At 36.4% G+C, this 11312-nt stretch overlaps 1 protein-coding gene across 1 annotated transcript; it reads right to left on the bottom strand.

Moving 5' to 3' along the window:
- Positions 1-3764: 3764 nt before the first annotated feature.
- HMGN1 (high mobility group nucleosome binding domain 1) lies at positions 3765-11170 on the bottom strand. The gene is made up of 6 exons (XM_069074854.1): positions 10881-11170; positions 10041-10073; positions 9912-9941; positions 9780-9830; positions 5988-6119; positions 3765-4668 (listed from the first exon to the last, which is right to left on the bottom strand). Exons 1-6 carry the CDS (start codon positions 10893-10895, stop codon positions 4621-4623), a joined length of 309 nt encoding a protein of 102 aa, XP_068930955.1. The 5' UTR covers positions 10896-11170; the 3' UTR covers positions 3765-4620.
- Positions 11171-11312: the final 142 nt, after the last annotated feature.

The following is an 11312-nucleotide window of genomic DNA, read 5'->3' on the forward strand; positions in this document are numbered from 1 at the left end:
CAAAGGTCACCTTCTATAGGAAATCTTTTTTGATATCTTCCCAAACCCTCCCAGCTAGTAATGCTTTCTCCCCAAATTATCTTGGTATATTTAGTATCTATACAGATAGGTATAAGTTGTATCACCCTTCCTCCCCCTGCCCCCCACTTCCTGAGATAAATTTCTCTGGGACAAAGGACTTTTACTTCTCTCTTTAAACGCTTATTGGTTGATTTCGTAATCTGTGATAAGAAGAAAGTTAAAATCAGAACACTTCATTAATTATCAAACACATCTGGTTTATGCAAACAACCTTTATATACCTTGAATTCCATTACAAAAAAAAAGTCAGCAATATCTATAATACTACAGTCATTATGGGATACATTCCTATACTTGTCAACCACACGCCTTCAGGGGTGTACAGGTAAACAACCAGCTTGGGGGGGGGGGGCAGGGAGGAAATGTAGACATGACATTAATAGTACTATGAGATCTACATTCTTAATATATTCTCCATCTATTTCTTAAGTCTAGACAAAACAATAAATCAAGCCCTATTTGTAACATTTGCTAAAATGCTCACAATGAAAATTTAACTGATTCTTTCTAGAAAGTTAGTTTGAGCTCTTTCCAGCACACTACTGTTCTTCCTGGCAAAAAGTAGCATAGCTGGCTTTCAATGTTATTTGGCCTGTTGCTGTTTTGAAGAAACCTCCAGGGAATCAGGACACACTTTTGTGGCTTCTTTATGATTTTAATGCCTTAATATTCCCAAATGACAGTTTCTATTATAGAATGCCCTTCCAACTTCCATATATTTGGGGACCATTTTTTTTCTGAGATCAGTTCTCATAGCATTATAGTTTTAGATATGTAGAGTAAGGAGATTTAGCAAGTATGCCTTCTAAAATATAGAGGGCAAGTTGCTTAACAAAAAAACATCTGTGAGCTTTTTCTTGCTATTTGCTTTTGTCTAAAAAAATTGAGAGAAAAAAATTCCAATTGAGTATACTTAATGATTTCATATTTGAATTTAGTATTATGGTTGCTCCAGTCAAGGATATTTAACAAAAGAATGCCTAGTTAAGACCGATCAGTCTGGTAATACTTTTGGATTTTTGCCAAAAAGAATAAAGAAAAAACACACTTCTTCCTGAAATAAGAACAGAAAGAACACTTACTCCCTTGTCTCAAATAAGCCTTTAGGAAAACCAAGGTCTGATGGAGCTGTTAATTATTGACTCTGAAAAAGAATTTGAAATTATACTTGTTACTAAACTGCCCCAACAATACCAGTTAAATGCATATTCAGAGGTCAAAGACAATGGGAATAATGCCACATATACAAAAATATTTATATCAGTATTTTTTGGTAGTAATAATGAACTGAAAGATACTTATCAGTTAGGGAATGACTCGAGTTATCAGATATGGATGTCATTACAAATTATAAAATGAAATTATAAACGTGAGGAATTCAGAGAAACTTTTGTAACTGATAGAGAGCTAAGTAGACAGAATAGTTTGCAGTGCTCATAAAAATGCAAAACATTTAATTTAGATTTCTGATCAATGCACTGTTCAGTTGTGACTTCACAAGACCTAAATAGTATACTATACTGAAGAACTTCTTATAAACTTTTCCACTTGCAACCCCTTCAGCACTTAGTTTAAGAAGACCTGTAATAGAACAAGGCAAACATTTTTAGACATGACCAACATTTGCTCTGACTACTTAGTTTTCGTAAGGGAGTGATCTAGTATGCTTGTGTGTAGTCAATTTAAAGTGACTGATGAAAAAAAGCCCTACTTAAACATGAATAAACCCTTCAGGTGTGTTGTTGCTGACTGAAATTTACTTGCCCTAGTAACAACAAATCACATAGCTAGTGAATTTTTATAAAAATGTGTTCAAAAGTCTACCTTGATGTTGGAACTAATTTTTATGATTAGAGGCTTTAGGACTCTAATGCCAAGTCAGCACTCAAATTATTGTTTTGTTTTTTCCCTTTTTGGAGGGGCAATTGGGGTTAAATGACTTGCCCAAGGTCACACAGCTAATAAGTGTTAAGTATCTGAGGCCAGATTTGAACTCAGGTCCTTCTGACTCCAGGGCCAGTGCTCTATTCACTGTGCCACCTAGATCCCCTTAGTACTCAAATTATAAAATAGAAAAAATTGAGGGGATACTTATTATCTGTGTGACCCTAGGAAAATCACTTGACCTCAGCCTGTTTCCTCATCTGTAAAATGGGATAATAACACCTACCTCAGGGTTGTTGTATCCTATATAAGTGCTAGCTACTATTGGAATCAAGGTACTCCAACACTCATGCCAACATGGCGATGTAATTTTGGTCCTCTATGAGAATGAAGGACAACAACCAAGCTACTACTATTTTTAAATATAAAATGTGCAAATAAGCATTTGGTATAACTAGGTATCACAGTGGATACAGCCTATAAGGGTCACTCAAGTTCAAATCCATCCTCAAGATATTAGCTGTGGCCCTGGGCAAGTCACTGATGCTGTTTCACCTAGGTTTCCTCATTTGTAAAATGGGAATAATAATAATAGCATCTAGTTTTCAGGATTGTTGTGATGTACAAATAACACATCTGAAAAACACTTAGCACAGTACTTGGCACATAGGTATATAAATGTTTTTATATATATATATGCATACACATAAATGATATAAATATTAGTTATCACTATTTTATATTTACGTGCCTAGGTTATTTGTGGCAAATCTCAGTCTTCATGTCAACCCCAGGGTTGCCACACACCTGTTGTAGTATTATTTGGAAGCCAAGATTCTGGGTCCCCATCTTCTTCCCCACTTAGCCATGTGGACAAGAAGCTTACTATGTCATCTATAAAATGAAGATAATACACCTACCTGAAGATGCAGACCACATGGAAGAAAAATATGGAAAGAAATTAATTAAAAACATTCAAGCATTCGGTGGGACAAGGAATATCTCAAGGGCTCTACCAATTCTCCCCAGACTTCTTGTACAATAGTACCCAGAGCCCCTTCCCAATTCAACTGGTACACTGACATAGATTGTTTTTTAAATTAAGTACAAAAGCTTTCAGAAATCAGGATTATATAGACAGCTTCAAGTCCTTGGATATTCCTCCCCAGTGCAAGGAAAAGAAAGCAGTTTTAAATCAAAAGAATTACATTATTTTGGTTTTGCTATGGTTCAGCTATCATCTTAAGCAAATATCTATACTGCCTTACACTTATTTTTTCATATCAATTCAAGATACTTTACCTTCCTTGACACTGAGAATAAAATAAGTGAATCCATTTAAAAAATCTACACTCTATAAATGGGAAAGGACCATAACAGACCTATAGAAGGCATATTTCTTTATACAAAAGAGTAAGTAATGTTCGCTTTGCTTTATAATGGACCATTATACTAGCATACTCATAGGTGATAGTGATTTCATACATATAGGGAAATCCTAGATGAAGAAACTTGTTTACCAACACAAACTGGTACTCTTTCTGAAACTATAAATATTAGAATTGTCTAGAGGATAAAGAGGTGAATGATTTTTCCATGATGACAAAACCAGCATTCTAGAGGTGGGACTTGAATGCAGGATCCTGGATCCTAGGCCAGCTATCTATCCATGCCCCACTGTCTCTCTGCATATTCACATAAGTATGACAGTCCATTACAAAAGGATCATGCAAAAAATTTAACATTTAAAAAAAAAAACGAATGTCTGCCAAATTTAATACATGGTTACAAAACCAAAATTCTTTTATAATCGAGATTTTATTAGTTCATTTGGTAATCAGTACATAGACACTATGAATAAATTGTACATTTAAAAAATGCTAGAAAACTCTAAAAATTATGTAGTTGCAATCCTTTTCTGAACTGTTATTCCAGTGACCTTCTTACTTTAAGTTTGGAGGCAACTCTCCCTTAAAAAAGTTATCAAATACCAGCATCCTGAATGTGGATGAGGTATCTGGTCTTTTACAAAGCAAAGTTCCATTAATTCTGTATTTGATAAAACTACACCCATTATACACATTTTCCAGTCTTTTACAGCACATTAACAAAGTCACTGGAAAAAAATTGTACCACCACTACCAAAAATGACAATGTCACAGATAGCACACAATTCTGAAATGGATATCCAACACCAGGGAGCAGTTTTATTTAGGAAACAATTGTACCGAAAGACAATATGGATACAGATTAGTTAAAATAAGAGCTTTAAAATTTGTGGTCCAAATTGCTTCATTTAATATGATGTCAAAACTGACTATGGAATGTTAAGCCAGTGCACAAGACACACACCTTCCTAGTCAACATTCTAGTAATTTCTGGTTGTATTAAAACAAGCAAACAAAAAACCAAACCAACAACCAGCACATGATTTAACTCTTTAAACAGGACTCCAAATAAAGCCACTTTATATTGGCTTATATTTATCTAAATGTTTTAAAAAATTAATGTGATGAGGTGGGACTGCCTCCTTAAAAATGTGTTTCTAGAGCTACTAAAAAACTGGCATTTACAAAATAGTTGATAAAAATATTCCTCTGAATTGTCAAGAAGGGAGGTAACAGGGACAATTGTTAAAACACTTGGTATAAGATGTTATTCAGATTTGGTTTCTTTCTCCCCTGCTGAATCAGAGACTGGAACCTGGAAAGAATGTAAAACAAAAAATTATAAAATTGCTCATTGTTTGATATAGCCCACAGAAGGGACTAACATTTCCAAACAAATCAGTAGTATGGATAAAACTGAAATGTCAAGAGATATATCAAACTAGATATTGCAAAGACACTTCAATTTCACAATATCCAAAACCAAACTCATCTTTTGCCCCAAACATACCCATCTACCAAACTTCTCTGTGTCAAAGGAACCACCATCTTCCAGTCTCCCAGGTTTGAAATCCAGATTATCCTTCACTCATCGTTCTACCTTATTCTTTGTAGTTAATCATAGCCAGATCTTGCCATTTCTAACTTCTCATCTTCTTACATCCAAAACCTTCTATTTATATATCCACTACCTTAGCTCCAGCTGCTCCATTACGTCTCATATAGATTATTGTGATGGCCTCTTAATTGATCTCCTGCCTCAAGTGACTACCTTCTCCAATTCATTTATAGCTGCCAAAGACATTTCCTTTTAGCCTAGATTTGACCCATTATTTCCCTATCTCAGTAAATGCCAGGACCTTCCATTGCTTCTAGGATCAACTATAAATAACTTTGGCTTTCAAAGCCCTTCACAACCTAGTCTCAACCTATCTTTCTAGCAGTTCCCTTACTGTACTTATGATCAGGCCTAACTGGCCTTCCTTCTTCCTCACACATGGAACTCCATTTCAAATCTTCATTCCAGTTTTCTATCTGGATTGCCCTCCCTTCCCCACCTGCACCTTACAGAATCCCTTTATTCCTTTAAGATGAAGCTCAAGTGCCACCTTCTACAGAAAGCCCAGCTGGTAATATCCACCCTCCCTAAACATTGTGCATTCAGTTCATATTTATTCTCTACATATCTATATATGCACATCTCCTCAAAGAGAATCTAAGGTATTTAAATGGATGAATACAGTATTTTGTTATAGTAAGATAGTCTGGACTGGGATTTAGAGTTCATATCTTGGCTCTGCCACTTACCACCTGTTTGACCCTGGGCAGAACATTTGTTCTCTGTGTATGTTTCCTTAACTGTAAAAGGATAGGGTTGGCCTAGATGACCTCTTTGGTCTCTAAATCTATAGCACTTATACTGATGAAATTCTTTCCATATGCAAAAACTTAGTCACCTAAAATTCTGACAAAAATTTATGATTTTTTAATGTACTCGGAGATACAATATCTTAAAGACTAGAAACCATGATGCTGAGATCTATTTATCTTATTTTATATTGGGGCTGTTTTTTATTAACAAGAAAAATTGCTATCTGATAAAATCAAAGCATATGGAAAAGAATAAGTACTGACCTCTTCATTTTTAGTTTCTCCATTTTCTGCAGGCAAGTCATCTTTATTCTCCTCTTGGTTAGCAGCTTCTGCTTGTTTTCCTTTTGCTCCTTTTTTTCCTTTTGTGTGAACTTTTTTGTCCTCGGATTTACCCTACAGACATATAGTGCTGTACATATTAATACATCTTCCTAGGTATTAAATATTTTCCTTTTATAGCTCAATTCCTACAATGCATGTTAATCTGAATTACATAGTAAACTTTTTCCAAGAGCAAAAATCAATTTCTTCCATGAAACCAGCATATTCTAACAAACTTTTCAAAAGCGCTTATTAATAGTAAGATCACAGTAAGTTTTTAGTAAAGGTCAAACACTTAAATATTTTGTGTGTAAAACACTCAAACGGTTTGCTTTATTTTCCAAATTACCAAGTTCTTTTCCAAAACATATATTTAAAAAATGAATATCAATCTTCTGAATCCTTAAGGAGGAGGCAAGGGGTTGGGTTGATGAATTCTAATCATCTATTCTCCCCCTCCTCCTTGCAGATTAACCAATTATATCTATTTTTAAAAAAGTTAATCTTTCTATGAAAAATGTTTTTATACTCAATTCTTTCCATTTGTAGGGGGAAAACCCACTGTACCTATTAAATACTGTTAAAAAAACAAAGTTTGCCACTGAAATAGCTAACATGAAAAGTAATTCACCTTACTACACTTGTCAAATCTAATTTTCTTTTTTTTTTTAGCATATTTGAAAAGGAATAAGCTAATACAAATATCATTCTAATAGTTCATAATGAAATCCAACAAAGAATCAAGATAGCAATTTTAAAATCACTGAAAAAGTCACCCTTTTGATCCTAATTTCTTACCCTGAGATCACTTAATAGTCAAAAGTAAAGAGCAATAAATTTATATTTTTATTATTTCCATTTAGGTGTTTGAACATTTGGTAGCTATGGGAAGCCCCATCTGAATTTTACTTAAAAAAAAAAAACCAAAAAACAAAAAACAAAAACCCTACCCTAAGCTGTTTTAATGAAGTACAATTTTATATTTCAGGTATAGCTAACTTGAGTACACATAAAATTCACATTTTAAGGGTCATCTAAGTTTGATGGGTGAATTCTCTAAAAATTTCCTGTAATTCCCAAAAGAAATACTTCATCTAAAAGATGGACTATTCTTTATTTTTTTAAAGCAATCAGGGTTAAGTAACTTGCTCAAAGGTTACACGGCCAGTTATTTCTGAGTGTGGTGCTAAGTATCTGAGCCCGGATTTGAACCCCAGGTCATCCCTACATTGGAGCCTGTGCTCTTACTTGCTGAGCCACCTGGCCACCCCTAAGCAATTGGGGTTAAGTAACTTGCTCAAGGTTACACGGCCAGGTGTTTCTGGGTGGGTTGCTAAGTGTCTGAGCCCGGATGTGATCCCCAGGTCATCCCGACACTGGAGCCGGTGCCACTGTGCTACCTGGCCACCCCAAAGATGGCCTATTCTTAAGCTTCCTTTTTACCTCCATGGAAATTAAATTTGTGACAAATTTAACATTGCCACAGGGGGAAAAAAAACCCACTTAAGGCAAGTTAGTAGCATCAGCTTTACATATGAAAAATGGTATATTATTAAAGACATCTGTTGTTCAGCCCTGTCTGATCTTTATGACCCTGAATTTTTTTTTATTTTATTTGTTTTTGGCAAAGATATAGGAGTAGTTTGATATTTCCTTCTCAGTAGATTAAGGAAAACAGAAGTTAACTGACTTGCCCAGGGTCACAAAGACAGTGAGTGAGGCTGGATTTGAACTCAGGCATTCCTGACTCCAGGCCAGTTTTTATCCATTGAGTCATTAAAGACATAGGATTGTTCAAACACATTGCTTAGGGTCGAAAGACTTGGAAGCTATATTAAACTGAAGTAAATTAAGTTTACTGAATACTAGTAATGTGTAATTTAAAAATTAAAAGTATACTTCATTCTTCTTAAGTAGTTCTACAAAGCTAAAACCACACAAGATACATCCACTTGGATGCATCTAGAGACCGATAGTTGCATCTCTCAGTAAAACATGACTTACAGAATTTATGGATGATCTTTATATATGATTAAAGGAATACAAAATGCTTTCTACACATGACCTCACTTGAGCCTCACAGTAGCCCTGGTAAGAAGGTGCTACAGGTATTTATCCCCCTTTTCACTAAAGAGGAAAATGAGGCTCAAAGAGGTTAAGAAGATTTGAACAAGTTCTTCCTAAGTGCAGCACATCCACCCATACTACCATGTTGCTTCTCACATAAAATAACTGTATTTTGATAATACAGGTCTGTTACAGTCTGACTAACATGAAGACTGTGGCATAAATTGGAAGGAAGACAATAAGGCAAATTTTAAAGCATCCCATCCAATCAGTGGCTTTTGTGGATAAAACAGAAACATTTTAAATAAAGCTGGCAGTTTTCTCAAAAGAATATTTGAAAGACGCCCCAGCCATCTGTATCTCTAAAAGCAAAATGGTAACTATTGTCAAAGAACTAATGTCAAAAAAACAATTTTAATGAGAAAGGAGAATAAAATATGGGGGGAAAAATTAAACATGATTCACGTCAACATCCAAGAAAAATTACTGGCATTTCTAAGATTACAACTGACATTATAACTGAAATAAGGTTATTACAATAAAATTATTCTAATGCTATTCTAACTCTCAATGTTAATCTCTTGTGGCATTAAAAGCCTTCATTGGTTTATTATGCATATGCCTTCTTGAGCTGGTTAAGATCTCAAGCAAAATATTGTTAATAAAATAATATTTTAAGAATTTTACATAATTTTGCCCAAATTTCAAAAGTACAGAAGAAAAATTTGAGTTTTCAAAAACTATTCTTATTAAAAATAGGTCAATAATATGTTGTTAAATGAGAATGAAAAACCAGTGGTAATTTATGGTCAGATTTGCACATAACCAGAAAATATTACCAAAAACAAAAAACTTTAAAAACCACCCACATAATATAGATTTAAAAATAGCTGAGGAATTATTAACTCTCTAAACTGATTTAGAACCAAACAAGGTATTAAATTTTGATATAGATTAAAAATTTATCATTGCTGTTTTGTCTTTGATGAGCAACCAAACTCAGACATCTAACAGTTGTGACTTCATCCAAAAATTTACATCAGACACAAATTTAACAATTCACTCTTCCAAGAATATATATTTGGGTTCTTCTGGAGAATGATGTAACAAATTTGAAATTTCTTGTTAGTATGTCTTACTGTATGCTTTGAGTGGACATGTGAATATTCCTTTTTGACTTTGGAGAGCTTCTCAAAATGAAGCTTATGAAGAGAATATCCTTCAGCATATTAATTTTTCTGGCTAAAAAAGTCCCCAAATATACATGTGCTTAGAAATAGCTTCCTTCTAGCAATTTAGACCATATTGAAACAATGGGTAGCATTAAAAGACTACTCTTATAGACTGTTAAAACAGTGAAAATCAAAATTAAATTAAGTGTTCCAGAGTTTAGCAAAATTAAAGGCTTTAAAATATAGGAACAGAGAATTCAATGTTAGGTGTTTAGCTCAAAAGAACTTCTGAGTAAAAAGAATAGTCTGATTACACTACTCTTAACTACTAATGGAAGAGAGAATAAAAGAATCTGGTCTTCTAATAGATTCAGGCACTGTCATAAATATGAGGTTTGGTTGAATGGGAGTGTGGAGAGCAGAAAAGACAAATTAAAATTAATAATTTAAATACTATCCAACAACTTCTAGATTTTCATGTACAAAACCTTACCTTTCTAGCTGTCTTTTTGGGCTTAGCTTCAACTTTAGCAAGGACTGGTTTCTGGAAGACAAAAGTATCTTAAGTATTTCATTGTCTGACATGTAACAGAAAACAAGGGTCAGTAAAGTTGGCTTTACTTACAGCTGACAATCTGGCCGACCTCCTCTTGGGCTTAAAAAAACAAAAAGCAAAGTTATTTAAGATATGCATGTAAGTTAATGATGCTTCATTCCCCAAGACCTGCATTTCTAGAAATTAAAACATCCTTACCTCCTCCTTTACTTCCCCTTCCGCAGAGTTCACCTAGCCAAAGAAAGGCCAAAGTTAGTAACATCAAAAGCATCAAATGAACCCAGATCCCAGTTTCCCTAAACAAGGTCCCAAATTAGGGAGGCTTTTTGAGCTAGGGAAAATCTGTCTTCAGAGACTTCAGAATAAGATTTAATAGAAATACTTTTCAAATTCTGAACTTCAGCCCAACTGAAGCAGAAATTTCGAGAAGGCCCATCTCAATAGGCAGATGTCATTACAGTAGAAAGCAGGGAAAGAGGAGGTATTGATAAATCCAAACAAAAACACAATGATCACTCCAACTCTGCCCTATCAGTCGAGCCTCTACGAGGACCTCCAGATTCCCCAAACTTGATTTCCTTCCTACTAATACAGGGAGTAGCTGCTGCCAACCGGTTAACTCCAGGCAGGAGAAAAGTAAATTTGAGGAAGCATTGGGACTGCAAAGTTCAAGAGGAAAAAATGGAGGAAGGTGTGTGGTTGGCAGAGGAATTTCATTCTCCTGCGAGGATGCCGCGGTAAGTGAGGTCTCCAGGTCGTCCTTAGGAGGAGAGGGTGACGAGGCCTTTACCTCTAATTGAACATATCTGTCTTGTATGCACTTATGTTTGTATGCCGTCTCCTCCATTAAGACTAGGCTCCTGAGGAAAGCCCAGGCGCACACAGGAGGCGCTTAAGCAATGCTTATGTCAAGCATTCTTCCCGCAGCAGGTCCTGGGGCGCGGGGCCCGGGGCATCGAGCGCCTCGGGCTCCCCGGGAGAGGCAGAGGAGCTGCTCACGCAGGTCAAGTCCGCTTGCGGCTGGGTCCGCACACTCACCTTCCTCTTGGGCATCTTGGCTGCGAGTGTGGATCGGTTCCCTCTCCCCAGACACGGGCGAGCGCCGGCGGGAGCGACTGGGCTCGAGTGTCGGAGGGAAAGTGCCGCAGCCGAGGCTGCTTCTTCTCCGGCGGGGCTCCGGGGCCTCGACGCTCCTCCTCCCACCGCTGGACCCGAAGCTGGAGCAGTCCGAGAACTAGATGGAACCGGATTGGAATCCCGCCTCCTCCCCCTTCCTCCATCTCTCTCTTCCCGCCGGCCCAGGCCACTCTCCGCCGTAGCCAATTGGCCAGGACCGCCCACTTCCCGCCGTTCAAACGCCGACAGAAACCTGGCATAGGCGGAAAGCACAGTCACTCTTAATCTTTGCTCCACCCTTCACCCTCCCATTCCATTCTTTCTCGTCCTCGCTTTTCTTCTTCCGGGAGCTTG

The sequence above is a fragment of the Petaurus breviceps genome, unplaced genomic scaffold, assembly GCF_028583685.1.
Source record: "Petaurus breviceps papuanus isolate PSGF00001 unplaced genomic scaffold, PetGlider_PUasm1.0 90897, whole genome shotgun sequence".
NCBI lineage: Eukaryota > Metazoa > Chordata > Mammalia > Diprotodontia > Petauridae > Petaurus > Petaurus breviceps.

What these genes read in the sequence shown, in the direction of transcription:
- HMGN1 (XM_069074854.1), bottom strand. An exon ending in GGTCGGCCAGATTGTCAGCT is followed by an intron (nt 9,831 to 9,911) that starts GTAAGTAAAGCC and finishes TTTGTCTTCCAG; the next exon opens with AAACCAGTCCTTGCTAAAGT. An exon ending in CCAAAAAGACAGCTAGAAAG is followed by an intron (nt 6,120 to 9,779) that starts GTAAGGTTTTGT and finishes ATATGTCTGTAG; the next exon opens with GGTAAATCCGAGGACAAAAA.